Genomic DNA, 19,208 nt, shown 5'->3' on the forward strand with positions numbered 1-19,208 from the left:
AGTATCATTCCTTTCCCTCTACTCCGCCCCCCAATTTTGTCCCCAACCCTTCCTTCTCCTGCTGGTCCCTTCCTTTACAACCTTTTCCTTTTGTAGGCCTTTGAATTATTTTTTTTAAATCAATTACCTGTTTCTATGATTTTCTACTTTCAATAGTTTATGATGTCATCACGTCCGTGATTTCCCCGTGTGCCCTGTCCTGTTGGGTGTCTTATGCTGTGCTCCTTGCCGGTGGTCCTTTGTTGATTGGTTGTGTTGGGTGATTCCTTCATTGAATGATGTCCTTCCATGATTATATTGTTTTCCATATTCACTGACATAGTCTCCAGCATGCATATAATTCTAAGAAGTTCGCTAAGTCTTTGTAATCCTACTATTTTTCCTCTGTCTGCCCAAACTTAGAGATAAATTTTATTCTAATTTATTGATAAGGTTTTTTATAATGTATAGCTATTCCTTACTTCAGTACGGAACGACCGACAGCAAAACTGACAAAAATGTAAAACAAGTACTTACTGATGAGCCCAGATGCGTTTCTCTTGGCAACACATCAATATAAGAGCCATACGTGTCGCTTTCCGTGAACCAATTACTCTGAAATCAAATACATATATTCTAAGTATTCGCATTATATTTTAGTACAAAATTTTCTTTTCGCTTAAGCAAATATCATTTAAAATTACCATTTTATATAATTTTATTGTATGCATCCAACACTTGCTCCATGACCTGATTTAAGATAGATGTATAGAATATCGACTGTATATATATAATAAAAATGCTTTATAACACTAGTAACAGTCCTGACTATTTCTTTCTTGTCGTTTTTATTTATTATTTAAATCAGTTTCTATGAGTCTCTATCCAATATCTAGTGTTTGTGTATTACTTAATGACAATTTCAACCATTATTTACATGAAATGGCCTGAATATCACACTACGATAGCTATATCAATATCATTAAATATATATTATGTATGTGCATCCTCGTCTACAAATTTTCGTAAAACCTAAAGGCATACTTACGTGCATTCTTTACACGAGGCACGCAAACTGAAAGTAAACAAAATTTAATATGACTATTTCAGGGTCGAAAAGATTATCATTCATTGGTGCTAACAAAAATGTTCATTCTAAATTAATTTTAGAATAATGTATAAAATCAACATTGTATAAAATCAAAAAGGTTTAGTCGAATTCATTAGCAAAAACTTAATTGTAACATCGTTCTTGTAACATTTTCGATGTCATTCATGCATGTACATTTTTGTTACGTGCTCAACAATTTTAACGACACATATTGTTTAAAAAAATCATGTGACAATATACATTAAAGATACTATCTGAATTCTTTGCAGTTGTTTATCCTGTTTCTGTTATGTTAAACTGTTATTGCGTATATTTTTGTTTACAATATTGTTTACGTTGATTTAAAACCTTTCAACGTAACTCATTCATATCAAAATGTACTTAGTAAGTAGCTGATTGTATTTACAGCTTTGCTAATTCAAGATTAGATATTTACTGAATTAAGCTCTCCCACCCTCTCCATTGATATAAAGGTTCTCGAAATTGTTCAAAACAATGTGTGTGTGTGTGCAGTGCATTTAGTTTAGAAACAAACATTTTAAAAAATATACATACACAGTCGAAACCTTCAACATTTAGGCAATTATATAGGAAAATATTCGGCATTCGTAATATCATTTTTACATTTGTTTAAACCGTATACTGTGTGTCAGTAAGAAACGTTTTTTCTCGCATTTATGTTATAAAGGCATAGAAGAAAACATTAAAGTAAAACAAGTGCAGATAATTTTGTTTAACTTATTTTGATTTAAGAAAATCATAATTAAAACATTTATGAAAAACGGGGGTCAGCATGCTAAGTTTTAAGTTATCTGCCCATAAAAACTATTTTCTCTCTAAAGGAACTTCATTGACGTCCTAAAGTTTATACACATAAAATTTGTAATTCTTACAGAGATCAGCTAGGGCTCTTAACACAGAAATACTAGTATATGTACAATGAAATTGAAAATCGTATAATTGTGTTATTATTGACCAGATTGTTATGAAAAGCGTTGCAACTCTTTTCAATTTCGCACAATAAGAATTCTGTGAAAACAGAATGAGCGAACGAGTTATTGGTCTAAATCTGCAACAAATCGACCATAAATCCCCAGGCCCGTCATGTCAAAAACCCTCATCGGAAACACTTTAAGGCCATTTTCAAGAACAGAAATCTTAAATCTGCAGTAAGTAACATCCCATTTTATATCAAATTTGTATTTCTTACTTTATATTCTGTTATAAGAGTCAAAATATGCTGAAATTCTTTGCAACAGATTTTGTTCTATTGATCTTATATAAACTGTCTGATGTGTAGAAATGTCAAACTTTACATAATGACTGTAAATTAAACAATGAAAAATAATTGTGTGCTTGATTTTGCGTTATCTGCTTTTGTAAATGATATAAAACAGATGACTCAGACAGTTGCGACCCCCATCTTTCACTTATCATTTTTCTCTAATCATTCAAAAAATTTAAAAAGATATACTAGATAAATTTCCCTTCTTTGCTTTCGTAGAAATGGCAGTTCTGTATATTCAATTTCCGGGAGAAAAATGAATGCTTTCAGTTTTGCTATAAAATGTAAAAGTCGATTAAAAATATTGACAATTGGAAATCTTGCACGAGTCAGCTCCCAAGGTATTCGCAAAATGTTTGATTGGTAAAATCTTCTTAGCGATTAGGCACATCTAAATGTTTCCGTTATGATAAAAGTTATTTAAAAAATACACGTCAGAACCGTGACGGATACATTGTGTACGAGATGTAAGACATTAATTAATACCACATTGAGTCATTAGTGTTCATCATGCCAGTATATGATGTCATTTCTGTCAATATTTTGAATAAATAAGATTTAACACAGAACATTTCGTAAAAGAAATACGTGTATGTCACCTTTTAACTGATGTTTAAAGCTAAATTCGTATTGAAAAATTACAATAATAATAATAATAATAATAATAATAATTATTATTATTATTATTATTATTATTATTATTATTAGCAGATCATTTTTATTTTATATCATGCTGCAGATCGGACAGTTACAACCGTTTTAGATTATGTGTAACTATACAATTTAGGATCAAAACGCTATTTTAATCGATGTTGCCATTCTCATGTTTCCATTTCAGTTTTTTTAATAAGATTAATCTTATCTAAAGAAGAAAAAGCTTGCACTTGAATCAAGGATTTGCTTTACATTTAGGCGTATTATTTATGTTTGACTTAAGATTATAATGAATTTCATCAATAAGCAGCGGTTTGAACGAAGGCACGACACTGAGAATAAAGAAAATCATTAAAATACATGTGTATATTCTATATATTAATATCTAAACACTAAACCCTGATAAATAACAGTGTTTATGTTCTAAGATTTGATTAATATAGATAAATTATTCAACACCTCAAAATATACGGATTTATTCTGAATCACTGCCAAATGCGTCATTTGAAACCAATTTTATTCATTCGTCGTATTCGGATATAACGTATTGCTGAATGTCTTCACAACTGATTCCCGTTGCGAATCAATACAAAATACATTAAACACCTTCGTTGACTTTTATAAGCCGCAAATATTCCGACAAATTCTATAAAAGAAATTTTGACGTAAACAGTTTGCTATGTCAATGCAATTCATTGATCTATTAACACTTGCTGAATAGGGTATTTAAAAATTCATAATTGGTAAATGGAAGTTTGTACATTATTGTCATAATCAGCATGTATACAGATATGCACACTGTTTTCAAGTGTTCAAATGTCAGTGATACTTTAATCTTAGTTAGTTTATACCTTTCTCTTACGTGGTTCTTTAAATTTAACGCATTATTTCGTTATTTATAAATGTATGCGATATCTTAAACCCGTTCATTTATACGGGGTCACTATTTTCAATAAGATTAAACATAGATTAATTTCATTGAAAGGCCATAAATAAACAATACACATACCTTTTGATATATTCCTTTGTTTCTAGTCACTTAACGCTGAAATATTAACTTGTCAATATAACAATCTCAAATGTCAAAAAAAAAGTACTAAGTTGTGTTATTTTGCTACAATAGTTTTACGACGCTTCCAATTTTAATATGTCATTTACAATTTGATATATATTGGACGATACAGTGTGGTAAATTGTATATACCTTAACAGCTAGTGTAAATATTCGGTAACAAAAACCTAGTGATTAACTATTGAATATCAAATAAAAGGAAAAGTGGCCGCAGAGATAACTGCCAAATAAAAGAACTTAATTGCTTAATTCATTGACATACAAAGGGAAATAACTAAAGGTTGAGTTGAAATTCTTTTGAAGAGAATTGAAAATTTTATTAAAAAATCCTGAAAATGAAGAGAAAAAGTTTATATTTATTACTAAATTTTCACATTTAGAAACGTTATCGATGTAACGAAAAAGTACATGAATCTATAACTAGCGCACTAAACAAACAGTTAACCATATTGATTCTTTTAACATGCGTACGTACGTGCCTGCGTGCGTGCGTACGTACGTACAAACATACAGGCTAGAAAGTCGCCTTATGACCTTTTCAGACGACGTAAGAATACTTTCAAGCATGTACATATGTATACGCCGTATGAGCAAAGACTTTTAGTATCATATTTTTAAACTCTTGTCATCATCTATGAAATGTACCGCTTTAGAGAAACAAAGGTATTTTTTGAGAATGGATCAATGTAAATCGCATTAGTTAAATAAGATTGCTCAGTATATGTCTTTATTAACTAATTATCACTTTAGATTAATCATTTAATGGTGAATCTGTGTTATGACATCATGGAGCCTATACCACGCGACGTTTGTGCGACAGATAAACAATACAAAGGACGTTCTAGGTTTAATTTTCTGTCACATTTTTTTAATATTTCATTAATTTCTTAACTTTATTCCTTAAATCTTTATCCCATGAAAATTATGTATGGGAGAAAATAAAACCTTGAAAGTATGTATATTGGTTTTTACCATATGAATATCACAAAAAAAGGCACCGTGATTATCTTATCGAGACAAATAAATATGATGTCATGGGATAGCCACAATATTTAGATGTAAGATTTCAATTCATTTATCAACAGCTACAATGAAAGTATAACCAAGTAAATCTTAAGCAGATGTGAATAGGTTGGATAGTTTATACATTTGCAATGAACATTAAAAGACATTATATGTGTTCGCAATCGGTTTATTTGGAAGTGTTTTTATTCATTTAATGGACATTACCAATTTGTATTTAAACTCACCAGATTTTATCGATGCAACTAAGTAAACAAAACAACTGATATTGAGTTTAAACGTATAATGTGGAAGTACAATTATACTGAAAAGTATCGTTTATTTCAAGCATGTATATAAACGGTATAATCGTCCATTATCTTCATTGGTGAGAATGAACCTGGGTGCATCCATTTTAAGACTGTTATTTAGCCTCTAGAGTAAAATAATGTTCAGCCACAGTCACAACCCTTTGTCGACGGTTAGCAGAATTTGCTATTCCTTGTGTGCTTTTGATCAACTGTACCCTAGAGACAAAGAGCTTTCTAATCGCGAAATTTTCTGTAACAATGGAATTTTCCATGTGCTGTACTGGCTATATAACTCATCTGCCACCCATAACAATATCGTGGACTTTATTTTGCAACACTAACAGGCCTTCCAGTATTGGAGTCAGCCTCAAGGGTGTGACTGCCATGTCTAAATTTTGCCACCCACATTTAATTGTGGCATATAAAAGGGCAACATTCCGTAGTATTACTGCCATAAGTGTATGAATATCTGTTTTATGTGTTAACCTTTCTTTTGCAAATATTGAATCATTGCTCTTTAAATAAGTTAGTCCATTTTGAAAAAGTCACTTGCCTTGTTTAGGTTAGAGTTCTTCTTTGACATAAACTTACCATATAACACCAGTCATCACGTACATTAAATATTTAAGGAAAATTAGGCCACATCTTAACTCCTTCAAAATTTAAGGATCACAGCGTATTACACAGCTATCGTGTATGTGTAATATATTGTAATGTGTCCTAATTAAAGTCGTCCATTAAAAAGTGGCACCCGCGGCTTAATTGAATTTACTTTAGTAAACAACATTAAGTAATAGAAAGATCACCGAAACACGAGGCTATCTGATTTGTACGAGGGGGCGTAGCCCCCGAGTATAAATCAGATTGCCGAGTGTTTTGGTGTTCTTTCTCTTTTGTATCATAGTCAAACATAAAAACACGTTCCCTGTTGTCACAATTTTAAACCCCGGGAAAAAGTAACCAATGATCGAGCATCTGAATATGATATTTCTGCCGCATTCCCTTGCTCTGCCGTCACAATATGTAAACCCCAGCAAAAATGAGCCAATCAACGGGTATGATCTGGAGTGCGGGTAACTGTTACCTGCACTCCAGTTACCGCACTGTGCATGTATATGTATACGATTTAACTCTGACACTTTGTCAACAGAAAGGTCCCCTAACTATGATACAACATATATTGGTAGTCCTAAACCTCATTTCAAAACGCATTTCAATGAATTTGTTATTACCTAGGTACAAAAGAGCTATTTCAACATTCAATTGGTAATATCCCGGTATATAGTGTATAATGGGCACATGAATTCGCATTGTATCAATTGTCATATGCCTTTATCAAGATTGTCCAAAGCATAGCTTCATCACAAATGGTAGAAATTGAGTAAAATGATGGCAGAATTAAGAATGTTTTACATCATATTCTCTCATTAAGATATTGTTTGGTTTTATTAACCTGTCAATTACATACTGATTACACGGTCGATGCACACAGTATATTGATCTTCGGTAGATGTTCGGTAAGTTCCGTGAGATGTACGCTGTACGATGGAATTTAATTTAATTTGTATCTCTAAAGTAAGTGTACTCAGCGTTATAGCGCAATAGGATGAATCACGAGTTTATAATCTAAGTGCCAAACGTGTTTTAAGTTCGAGGCCGCGTTGGTCCATGTTTTTTTCTTATTAATATTTTCAACATTATTGAATCTATATTTGATTATTTTATGTTGTTCGTTTTTTTATGTTTTACTTAATTTTGTTATGTATATACTCTTTTTAAATAACATGTTTTTTAAGAATTCATATTTAAAATTAAAACGGATTAAAATCAATAAATGTCTTTTCAATGCCGTAAAACACACTACAAATCTGTTCCATTAAAATACACTGCAAAAATAAAGATAGAGTACTAAAACAATGGCAACAGTGAGGATCGAACCACAGACCTCTCAATTATCAGGCATTCTCTTTACCTACTGTCCTATTGTGAATTAACGAAAACCTTCACATAAAGTTGGCGTGACTTTCAATCCATGACTAATATACTCCACATTAATTCTCGTAAACTACACGGACCAAACCGAAGTGGGATCGATTATTTAAATGAGTCCTATAATGTATTCATAATTGACAGGTCAATAAAATCAGACTATATCACTAAGTTGCTAATAAGTAATTCTTTCTCATAAAAACAAAGTACAAACTTGTAAAATTGTATAATTCTAAATCATCTTGAATATACGTATACAAACAAAACACTTCTAGACATTTGTCATCGTATTACAAGTTTGTTTATTCAGGTGTATACAGAATTATATACTCAAATGAACATTCAAAAACACAAGTACAGCTTGCATACAATAATGTTACAAATCACTTCACCATTGTCTCACTCTTTGCTAATTAAGATAATACGTCTAAGATAAATAAAGATTCTTTTTCATGGAAGATAATTAGCCTTTCGAATTTGATACGTGCTGATCATTTTTTCAAGTGTCCCCTCAAACTGTCTTAAAGTGAACTAATATTTACACGTGAGAAAATAATAATGAGACAACAGACATATTTTAATAGCAATCTGAAAGATTATCACTGATATTATCACTGATGATAAAAATGCATGAAAATGCATTGCTGACAAAAAAATTGATCTAACATATGAGGGGGTTTGTACGAAATGGTCAACAAATAGGACACTTAAAAAATGAAAAATAAAAATACAACACAAGTTAGTTTCAAACACAACAAATTACAAGACAGTTGTGATCAAAATTACTAGTACATTTTTCTTGTAATTCATACTATCCAGAAAAGAAAAAATGACCCGTGCTTGTATATGAATTAAGATAACAAATTGCCATTGATCATGTTATGCTTACGCAACTATGTAAAACAATATAAAGGCATTTAGTCAATCTGTATAAACATTCTTAATTGATTTGTCCACCCGTTCCTTATAGTATCACTCTTTGATATAGGAAAAAATTAAAAATTATTAAAATATAACAAAACACTTATCAATTATACTCGCGAACTGTTCCATCTAGTATCTAAAACGTATAAATGAATATTATGCATATTATGTATATGGTAAAATACTACTTTTATCACTAACAGTTGAGCAATTTCAAAGTTTCTTTTGGACACCTCTTTTTTCAGAAATACTCATATCACTTTGCATTTTTTTGTATAAAGGACAAACATTTAGACATCTAGTCCTCATCTCGATAATCAACATTTAGTCCTCCAAGTCCACTAAAGAAAATGCCCACACATGTCTTGGCCCATTTAATCCATTACGCATCAACTCACTTTGTATGGTTTCTGCAAATATCGACAAAATCAAAATTATACTAACGCAACAAATATTATTGGCAATTATTGGCATTATTGTTGAAGTTTTATTAAGAATTGTAGTTTCCACAAACAAATGCCTTATATTGCAATAAAAAATCATAATCTAGAAAAAAATATGGCGATCCATCGGAAGCAATGACAACAAGAATATTATATGGAATTGAAGACTGCATCGGTTTGTGAGATATCATTTGCAACATCTCTTGCTCCCCAGTACCGGTTTAAGAGGTATTAATCAATCAACACTTACGCGTTGGATCAATGATCCTGAAGGACCAGAAAACAATACAACGCTGAATTGAAGTTTTACTTATTTTCAACTTTTAACTAAAGCTGTTAAATAAATATAATAAACGAGTATAAATATGTACAAATAACTTATTATAACAAGTTTATGTGTTTTTAAACATAAAAATGCGTTACCCGACATCCATAGCTCTGACAAATCCACCATCGAGTCAAAGCGGCTGATGAAAACTTTACTTCTGTTATCAAACAATGGACCTGGTTTAAACGACTCTCGTCCCTGAATAAAGTCAGAAGTTTATGTTAATTATTTAGACGAAATAAATGCTATGTTTGAAACAAAAAAATGGTGTTGCAATTATAAAACATTTGATATTTTAAAGAAATTGGAGCAATATTATTACTAATAAGGTTACTAAAACACTACAGATGATATGAAAACTTATAGTACCTCTAGTGCCGATGCGACGAATGGTAAGCAATTATTGACACGTTTCAAAACAGCATCTTGTGCTTTGGCTTGGAAGTTCTGCATATCTTCTGGGTAATATCTCTTTGCATTTAGTAACTCAATAACGAGATATGTGTTCAAGTCCCCTGGAAATGAAGGAACATGAAAACAAAATGTGATAAAAAGACGATATGACTGTAGGTAAACACGTTTTAATGAACGAGCAAAATCTGTACAGAAGTGTAATGTCACAAGAACAGCTGACAGAATGAACATGTAAATGGTTTAATCAAACAATATGATTGGATAATTTTTGCGTTGTAAAAATATTCACTTTAATCATATTAGCATTATTTTATCAATCATGCAATCGAAAATGAAAAAAGGAGTGTAAGTGATAATGAATGTTGTTCACTTACTAAGTATTGGTGGCGTAAGCAGTGGAATATAATGTCCTTCAAATGACCGTGTGGTAGGGAAGTTGTGGTCTCTAAACCGGTTGTGGAAGTTGTTATCATAGAAAGCCTTTGCCTTCTCTTTGTACGGGAACCAGAACACTGCAATCGCCTCTTCAACACCCTTGTAAGGTACGCGTATTTTAGGATGTCTATAATGCTGGTCTTTAGAATACCACCATTCAGGATCTCCTTCTAGTGGATACACCTTTAACAATTACGATAAAAAGTAAACATCTATACGACAGAGGAACAACAGTAACAATCACCACCGGCACTCAACATTTATACAATTCTATAAATAACGTTAATAATTTTGGAAATCCATATTAACAACCCGAAAATGCAATTATCCATTGTAATGCATGCTCTTTGCCAATTCCACTTTCTAAGAATATATATATGTTATATAATGTTATATATGGCTAATTGCCAACATCATCAAAACATACGCAAGTTCAAGCTAAGGTACAGAAGAATGTGTCTACAATAAGTCTATTTGTATAGATTACACACAAAAAAATAAACTGACCATTCTCCTGTCAGATGTCATGAGGTTTATAGCATATTTTTAGAGTATAAAATAGGAATTGGTGTACTTACGTGTTGTTTTCTGGCAATTCCGAGGAGATGTCCCCTGTTGGCTTTCATTATTGGCTGAAGCTGTCTAAGAGCAACCAGAACATCGTCATAACCACTGTCAGCAAACCGTATAATATATAACCCACCGGCTACCTGCTCTTGCTGCAATTACATCATTTAGTATTCATATAAATCTAATAAATAGGAAAGTCAACTAATTTTTTTAAATGCATAAATCACACTAAAAATTTCATACAATTGTACATCGCCTTAACCACTGTAAGCAAATCGTATAATCCATCGGCTACCCGTTCTTGCTACATGTATATCATTAAGTAATAATATTATTCATGATATTTGTTAATATGTGTACAGAGAAATACTAATACTAAAGTTAGAAAGTAAGTCAATAAGACTATTTGTTTATATGCATTTCTCACAGTAAGATTTCAATACAATTGCTACACATTTACTTAATTTTATATATGACAATATGTATACATGTACTCATATCAGTTTCACTGAAATGATTTATATATGATAGATATATATAACCATTAAATGACAGGAATTCATGATTTACATGATAAGCAACAATGGTATAAAGCAGGAAAACAAGTCAAATTAAGACAGAAACCGATTTTTCAACACACCGATATCAACACATCAGTTGCAAAACAGCATTTATCTTTTTCAAATTCGGCACAACAAATAGTGCATTTACACATTAAACCATCCATTAAACCATCCATTCAAACACATTTATACATGCACACAGTAAACCATAAACATATCAAACCGACATTCAAAGCTCTTATAGTGCATTTTTTAAAGAGAAATTGTAGGATATGATGGTGTCAAAATGACAGGAGCTATAGGTACTAAAAGATAGCGATACATCTTCGGTAGAATAGTGCTATGTTCGTCTCAGCTGAAATCCCAATGTGTAATAACCAAATGTAATATACACACACACCGTCCACAAAATAATACACACCCAAACCGTCCATAAAACAACAAAGTGCATTTAAAAATCCCAAGTGTATGACAAGTGTATGACAAAATCCAATGCATGTTTTAATTAATACCATATAACCGTATCGTGGTGAAGTAAACGCCCTTTCATATGTCGACATGCCCGTCCCTGGATTTTGTTTGAATGGAGCATGCGCGCCCTAGGAAAAACAATCGTTTCATTTGATGAACAAGATGTGTATTTAGATTTTCCTTTCATATTCTTTCAATTTTATTTATTTTTATTTTTTTAAAGATTGTTGGAAAAAAAATAAGATTTCAATATACTTCATAGAAGCTTATATTCCATCAGCGTTTCAGCGTTTTGTCTCACAAAAGTGCAAGCTATAAAAGATATGCATTGATGTTTTCTTTATTACTTAGAGGTCTGCTTTTGAACAACAATCTTGTATTTTACTTTGAGACCATAATTATTTGTTTGAAAAGGATTGTAAAGGAAGTTGGCAGTAACATACGAAATAGAATTCATCCGGTTTCTCCTCAGTTGGAGGGTTAAGATATTTGGAATCGTGGAAGTATTTATTGATGTCCTGTAAAAAGATATGGTTTACTGTTGACATACAAAATATTTGATACATTTACATTTTTTGTAACTTGCTATTTAAGGTTGAATTAGATTTTCCTACGACATTTTATAATATTTGATTATATTTTACATAACAGTATGAATTAACCTCTTATCAAATTGTATTAAATTATAAATACAGTCTCGTCAATTTAGTTCTCTATGAAAACATATTGAATATATTGATTTGTATAATAATATCATAAAAACAATGGTCACGGTAAAAGAGTGACCAATACTAAAAATAGGTTTATAAGTCAGATTTATTCTCTACACACCCTCGGGGGTTGATCGGCCTGGTAAGGGGCGGTGTATTCAAAGGTTTTTGGTTTGTCCTGAAATGCATATATATATCTGAAGCTGTATTTTAATATTGTACAAAGAAGCAGGTAAAGCAAATATTTTAGTAAATGTCCTTCTTCGAAAGAAACAAGAACTATAACATTATGTGTAAACTGGCATAACAACATGAATTGAACTATGTTAAAAGAATACTTGTATTTGAAAATACGTTTTCGTTGTAAATGTTTGGTCTTATATAGAAACATATTCTATTCTTTTACTTAAAAAGTAAGTCAAGTAACATAAAATACTAAAATCGATTTTCTTTTTTTTTTCGACCTGTACCCTCATTAGCATAGCCTCTTCTTCCCTCCGTTTACGGCGCCATTCTTCCTCCTAATGATTATAATAAATACGCGGTTAAATCATATTTTGTTCAACACAGATTGTTTTTACGAAACGAAAAATAGATCCATGACATAAAAGTCATAACAGAAAATGAAACATTGCACACATTATTGACACGAGGGACAGTTTCAAGTTGAGGTTTTATATAAATCACTGTAACTTGTACACTAGAATAGTTACAGGAGTATAATAAACAGTATTAATATAAAACAACAGAATAATTGTTTAAAATATTTAGATAATTATAATCAGTATCTTTATAAACGTTTTGTGTTCGTATAGAGGATCAATGTGCATCAACACCTTATGAATCCACCAAAATTAACACAAAAAGCAATCCTTAATTACTGTGCACCATTCACAGGCCGAGCAATACTACAAGGAGATGACAAAATAGAAACATGAACAACATTGTACCTCTTCCAAACTGACAAGTGAGCAAACTTTCATGAAAGTGATAAAACGAACACTCAGACTCAGAAAACGAATGCGATTAGAAACACAATGTATAATTATGGACAAAGAATAGCTTTAGTAGAACACCAAAGTAACTTTTCAGAGTCTGCACATTGAGAGTTAATTAAGATGCAAAATCAAACCACGCGTTCAAATAATATCAGGGAAAGATATCTGTGAAGCAGACAGATTTTAGAAGAAAACATAGCTGTGATTAAGAAGGTAGGACATCAAAGACTAGATGTAGAGATTATATAGTGCATAGACAAGCCATGTAATTTGGACCTGGCGTCGATCTCTTTCATGGAGATAATTGTAGTCATCGGAGTACTGAGTTTGCTACAAAATTCAACAAGTTAAGTTATTAAAGTAATATTCTATATGCTCTATAAATCAGGTTAAATGACCGCTGTTTGCTACCGGCATGCCATCTTTGATATGCTGCTTTACACGCACCTGTTTGTACTGATCTCCTGGAATAAATAACATTGTATATTAATGTAGTCCAGCATGTCCTTCTGTAACAACAATAAGATTAATTATATAATTTGCTATATTTCAACAATCTAAAACTAGCATTTACAAGCAAAGCACGAATAAGAGAAGTTATGTTATCAAACATTTGATATAAAATAATGTGATATATTCAGTCAGTAAAATACGTTTTGCTTACATATGGGGATATAAGGCATTCTTGATAACAAATCATTTCATTATTACATTAGTATCAGATAATTTACATTCACATAATTCACGTTCAACTAAATTACTTAATGGTATACAAATTATATTATACAGATATCTTTGCTGTTTCATATTCATGTATTTAGTGACAAATTTCATTTAAAGTTGATTGACAATGTGTCTCGTTTTTAATAAAAAGTATGAAATAAAAATAAAAAGTATGAAAGTATGATATCGCCGTAAGTGTTTATCTGAATGAATGTACTCAGTAAAATTGAAGAGAGAGTTGTGTGTAAAATTGAATATTTAAGGTTACCAAAAGCACGAATCATGCAGAAATGCACACGTGTATTTGATATCATATTGAATGTAAAAGATACAATGTAGATGTGTTTGAAAGGGAGATGATCGAAAGACAAGCGCGCAATTAAATTTTTTTTTCATTAAAGCAAAACTTGAACCTTCACTTGTCTGTGATGTATTTGTTTGTTTTGTACTTAATCTAATGTCGTTGCTAGCGACATGAGGAACCTCTAAAAAGAATATTATATGCTTCTGTGTTTACAAAGTATAGCATTTAAATATAAATCTTTAAATATATATAGCATGTATAGTAAGAAAATATTTTAAAAACTCTATCGTTATGTACCAAAGGATTATAGGAAGGTCGTTTGATCAATATGAATAGAGGGACATTTTCTCTTATCAGGTTTAAATGATTTCGTTATAAAGCTCCTAATTCACATGAAAGGTTGATCTTTATACTTTATTTTACAAGATCGATATCCGATTAACTCGGGGAACGATTAAGGAAAAGAAAGTCAAATACGAAATAAGGTTTTAATGGTATTAGTATACATTATTAGTACTTAATCAATATATTTTTCATAAAATGAGCACAAATATATTAGATTATGATATTTACAGCCAGCTCAAATAATATCAAATTGTTTTCCCTAACAATTTAAATCCACAGGATCATGCTTATTGGTTAAAATGAAAATTACCAAAACAAATACCATTAGTGTGATATAAGAAAAAAAATTCAATTACTGTTTGTTAAAATTGATCTTTAATATTGTCCAAAACGGTAGGGGCATAGGGTGATTGCTTTTCATTCTTGACTCAAATTCAAACTCCGTTTGCCTTAATTATCTTCACTGCGGCTGCAGATAAAAATGTCATATGAATAAAAAAAACAAATTGTGAACAAATAACTTGTACTTAGTTTGAAAAGAAAAATGAACTACTTTATTTAACATTTTTTCACTTTATATCTTTGAAAATCAGCTTTCAATTCAAAAAGTGAAATTAGTGAAAGAAAACTTGCTATCTGTTATATAGTTAACAATACAATATACTTGAAAGAAACAATTTATTTTGAAGGCCATTTTTTAATTCATCCACCGCGTAAGTGGAAAAGGTAAGTTAATGGCGTACCGACATAAATTATATTCACGTATTTGAAAAGACAAAATTATCAAGTGATATTGCCGACAATAGAATGCTATTAAGACCAAATAATAAGTTGTTACAAAACTAACAAAACAGACAAAGTGGTATGTATATTTTTATTCATGGTTGAAATTGTAATCTTTTAGACAAGCCGTTCTACAAATAGTATTTTATTTCGGTTTATTAAGAAGTTAAAATATTTGGGATTACTTATTTGAACTTAAGAAAAGGGAACACGAGCTATACAAAAGAAAACTTAAATGCTTAACTATTTTCAATCAGTTATGTTGATAGGAAATTGCACGGTCTTACGTATATGGATAAATAAAGATTATCCTTTACAATCATGCTAATTTAAAATGCCTAGAGATTCATTTAACAAGATCGTACTTTGATGTTTATAAAAAAACATCTGTAAACAAAAATGATACACTTATCTTAGCATGGCATCATAAACTTATAGTACATGTTCCTACCTTTTCTTTTTCAGCCAAATTTGCGTAGTAAGGTATGTGCTCCCTTCTATAAGCTGTTAAGAATTGCGGATCATAAAGTTTATTAAATCCCCAGTAAGTGTCTTCATCTCTGTAACCAAGTCGGTGTTGCTCATTCTTATACTGCGGACGGCCAGGTGGTGGACCTGGTGGTGCCTGTTCTTGTCGTTGACCATATGGATCGGGATACCGCGGCTCAGATCTTTCCTCATATCTTTCAGGACCTCTGTTATAACGGGCATCTCTGTCTGGGTTATAACGGGTATCTCTGTCTGAATGTCCGTTATGCGAATGTGGCCCATCATGTTCAGAAAAATGTCCTTTGATCATATCATTCTCGAGTTTTACTTTCCTGAGCTCATGTTCTAGGTCATGGATTTTGGCTGAGTGAAGTTTATTCTTCTGTTCCAATTGTTCTACCCTCCGTCCTTCATAAGCCATCTCTGAATTGTCTTTCTCACTTTTTAAACCAGGAGAATCTTTTCTATTTGCAGTATTTATTTCACGTTTATTTTCTTTATCTAAACTTCCGTTCGCATCATTCAAATTCTTTTCCTCTACCGTTTCCTTTTTCTTTACATAAGGCACGTGGATATATTCTATATCAAACAAAGCACTATAATTTTCGGTAGGTATAGGCCTATATCCTCTATTCACCGGTTTATTTTCGATTGTAGTATTGCTATTATTACCGCCTGGCTTTGATTGGTCGTTCGTCGTTTTGTTTGCATTTGTACCATTGTTATCGCGTTTATTGGAGTTTTCGGCAATGCGTTCTTTAGGTTCACTATCAAATCTAGGGTAATTCTGAGGAGGTGGTGTTCGGGATGTCATATTTCTTCAGTGTTATGTCTAGAAGGCTTATAAATTTTATAAACTCAAAGCTTATGATATCTTAAGGGTGTAAACTTTGTACGTTAAGATATATGCTTGTCAAAATGTTAAAATATACTCAAGTACCTGTAAAGTAGTACGACTTGCTTATGATCTTCTAATGACACTTTTAAAGACTTGAAGATAACAACACTTTTCCGACGTTATGTTGCAATAAATAATCCAGTGTATATTTCAAGGATTTATAGATCACGACTAAAAATAACCAAATAAAAAGCACCAGATAGACAAAATAGATAAGTCCACAAAATTCTGTCTGAGAAAAAAATCAAGTGAAAAGTTACATTTTTTTCACGCTTGTCTTTTTTATTTTGCTGACACAATGCCAGCCGTTGCTAAGGCTTAAGAAAGCTCAGTATATTCTTCGATACATCACCAGCGACGCGTTCAAATATAGTTTCTCTTCAACACATTAAAGACTTCAGCAAAAAATTCTATCATATATTGATCAATGAAATAAAGCAGGTATTATTGATGCCTTTCAGTGCATTGATATAAAAGTGTGAAAAGATTCTATTTAAATCAATGTTAGAAGTTTGAGAAAACATCATATTTGAATGTAAGTTAAAATTGATTTTTAGAAGTACAATTTATTGAGTGTAGCAATTAATTTACATGTGATTTTAATGGTTATGCTTATTTTTTTTTTATTTCATATTCAATTCCAGTTACAACTAACACCTACCCGTTAAAAAAAAAACAGAAAAAAATTAGGGCAAAAGCTTGATATTGAAATTATCAAACCATTTTTTTCAAAACCAAATAAACTAAATACCGGTAGTAATAATGGACAAAGTTATATGAATAGATAAAGTTTATGAATAGACGTCGGCTATTTCCTTTTTAATAGTTTTATTTAAGTAAGTAAGTAAGTAAGTAAGTAAGTAAGTGAGTAAGTAAGTAAAGAATTTAACGAGGTAACAGAGTTGGCAAAGTCCAGTTTTCCCTGTGAGTTTCAGGTTTATATTCGTTGTGTTCATATGTTTTCATTACATGCATTCATAATAACACTTTCTTTCTTAATTAAACAAATTAAACTTACTTCAAGTATATTTCTATCATCAAATATACCGCATTTGATAAAAGCAGTAAATAGCTTTTATCATTTAAGATAATTTACTAATCATTCGTTTGTGTATGTCCAAATAAATTTCCGTTAAGAGTATTAAAACAGCACCATATACATGTATGTTCCTCCAAAGACGCAAGTAGAAATATCAAATGAAGATCGTGTCGTTGTTTTAATGAAGATCTTTAGAGTTTTTATTCTGCAACATGAGTCTACAAAGACTTATCATAACAGAATCTAATACCAGAACTCATTCTGTAAAGATGCGCTTATTAACAATAGTGAAACGGGAAATGACAACATGTGTTTTAAATTCATGTGAATCTATAAAAATTCCTTGCTATCCCAGAATATAATTTAATTTGAAAATTGAAAAAATGATTGCATTGAACGCTACTATTTATCATTACAATATCTCATTTTACTATTTGTATGTAAATATCTGATTACTTACATAACGAGGTGCGCCCCGAAACGGTTGATGCGTCCCTGGAACGTCACTTTCCTTTACATAGTTATGCTGAAAATATTTTGAGAAAAATAAATAAAATTAACAAAATCTCACAATTTCAAGGTGTCAATGATGAAAGTAAGTAAGCATGGACCGAATCAAGCTAAGAACAAAGTGAAAATGACATTGCGTTAAGGGTTATTTAATTTTATTTAAGATATATACACTGAAGACCCCCTTTATAGGCAATCTAATTAGATCTATAATATAATTATTATACTAAAACAATGTACAATAGCTGTCATCTTTTAAAAATTGACAGCACTTAAAGAATCAATAGACAGAAATGGAGTAGTAAACGATGAAACCCCGCAACATGGCACATGGCAACATTTGATATAGCAGTTCATATAGATTGATACTTACATACATTGCTTAAATGATTTTATTTGGCCAAGCCTTCGGTTAAATATATATGTACCAACTCTTGCTGCAAAGGGCCTAAAAAAGATAAAATAATACCTAAAATTATGATAGTAACTTTAAATGAATGACATAACTTAATAAAATTAGATAAAATGATATCTAAAATTATGATGAGTTAGAATGATGGTAACTTTCACTGAATGACATAACTAAATATCATAATAATGATTCAATGTCATTATGTCTTAAAAAGCGTGCCCTTTTACAGGACACTTCTCAACTTTATGAAATGTATCGTGATAATATTCTGAGGTACATAAAACTAAGAAACGACAATTAAGTTATTTGTGCTGTCAGTTGCTTGTTATCCATTACCGTTCTTATGGACCGACGAAAAGAATTTATTATACAGCATGTGACATAGGAAGATAACTTTCACCGGAAAAAAGTACATTAATTAAATGGTAAACATCTTGAACCAAACAT

The 19,208-nt window shown here is 31.1% G+C and overlaps 1 protein-coding gene across 2 annotated transcripts; it reads right to left on the minus strand.

Annotated features, from left to right (window-relative positions):
• Positions 1-8,013: 8,013 nt before the first annotated feature.
• Positions 8,014-18,860, minus strand: LOC132749927 (uncharacterized). Of its 2 annotated transcripts, XM_060739869.1 has the most exons (12): positions 18,723-18,860; positions 18,300-18,365; positions 13,535-13,588; positions 12,731-12,781; positions 12,382-12,438; positions 11,994-12,068; positions 11,592-11,678; positions 10,525-10,665; positions 9,886-10,129; positions 9,467-9,612; positions 9,193-9,295; positions 8,014-8,736 (listed from the first exon to the last, which is right to left on the minus strand). In XM_060739869.1, exons 1-12 carry the CDS (start codon positions 18,726-18,728, stop codon positions 8,651-8,653), a joined length of 1,116 nt encoding a protein of 371 aa, XP_060595852.1. In that variant the 5' UTR covers positions 18,729-18,860; the 3' UTR covers positions 8,014-8,650. The 2 variants fall into 2 exon arrangements, with proteins under 2 accessions (XP_060595852.1, XP_060595851.1); XM_060739868.1 differs by lacking the exons at positions 11,592-11,678; positions 11,994-12,068; positions 12,382-12,438; ... (2 more) ...; positions 18,300-18,365; positions 18,723-18,860 and adding an exon at positions 15,865-17,153.
• Between the last annotated feature and the right edge of the window lie 348 nt (positions 18,861-19,208).

The sequence above is a fragment of the Ruditapes philippinarum genome, unplaced genomic scaffold, assembly GCF_026571515.1.
Source record: "Ruditapes philippinarum isolate M1 unplaced genomic scaffold, ASM2657151v2 ctg1895_1_1_1_1, whole genome shotgun sequence".
In the NCBI taxonomy this organism is placed as follows: domain Eukaryota; kingdom Metazoa; phylum Mollusca; class Bivalvia; order Venerida; family Veneridae; genus Ruditapes; species Ruditapes philippinarum.

What these genes read in the sequence shown, in the direction of transcription:
- LOC132749927 (XM_060739868.1), bottom strand. Translation starts at nt 16,716, where the DNA reads ATGACATCCCGAACACCACCTCCTCAGAATTACCCTAGATTTGATAGT. An exon ending in ATTTGGCTGAAAAAGAAAAG is followed by an intron (nt 10,666 to 15,864) that starts GTAGGAACATGT and finishes ATGTAATTGCAG; the next exon opens with CAAGAGCAGGTAGCCGGTGG. An exon ending in GTCAGAGCTATGGATGTCGG is followed by an intron (nt 8,737 to 9,192) that starts GTAACGCATTTT and finishes CGATATTTGCAG; the next exon opens with AAACCATACAAAGTGAGTTG.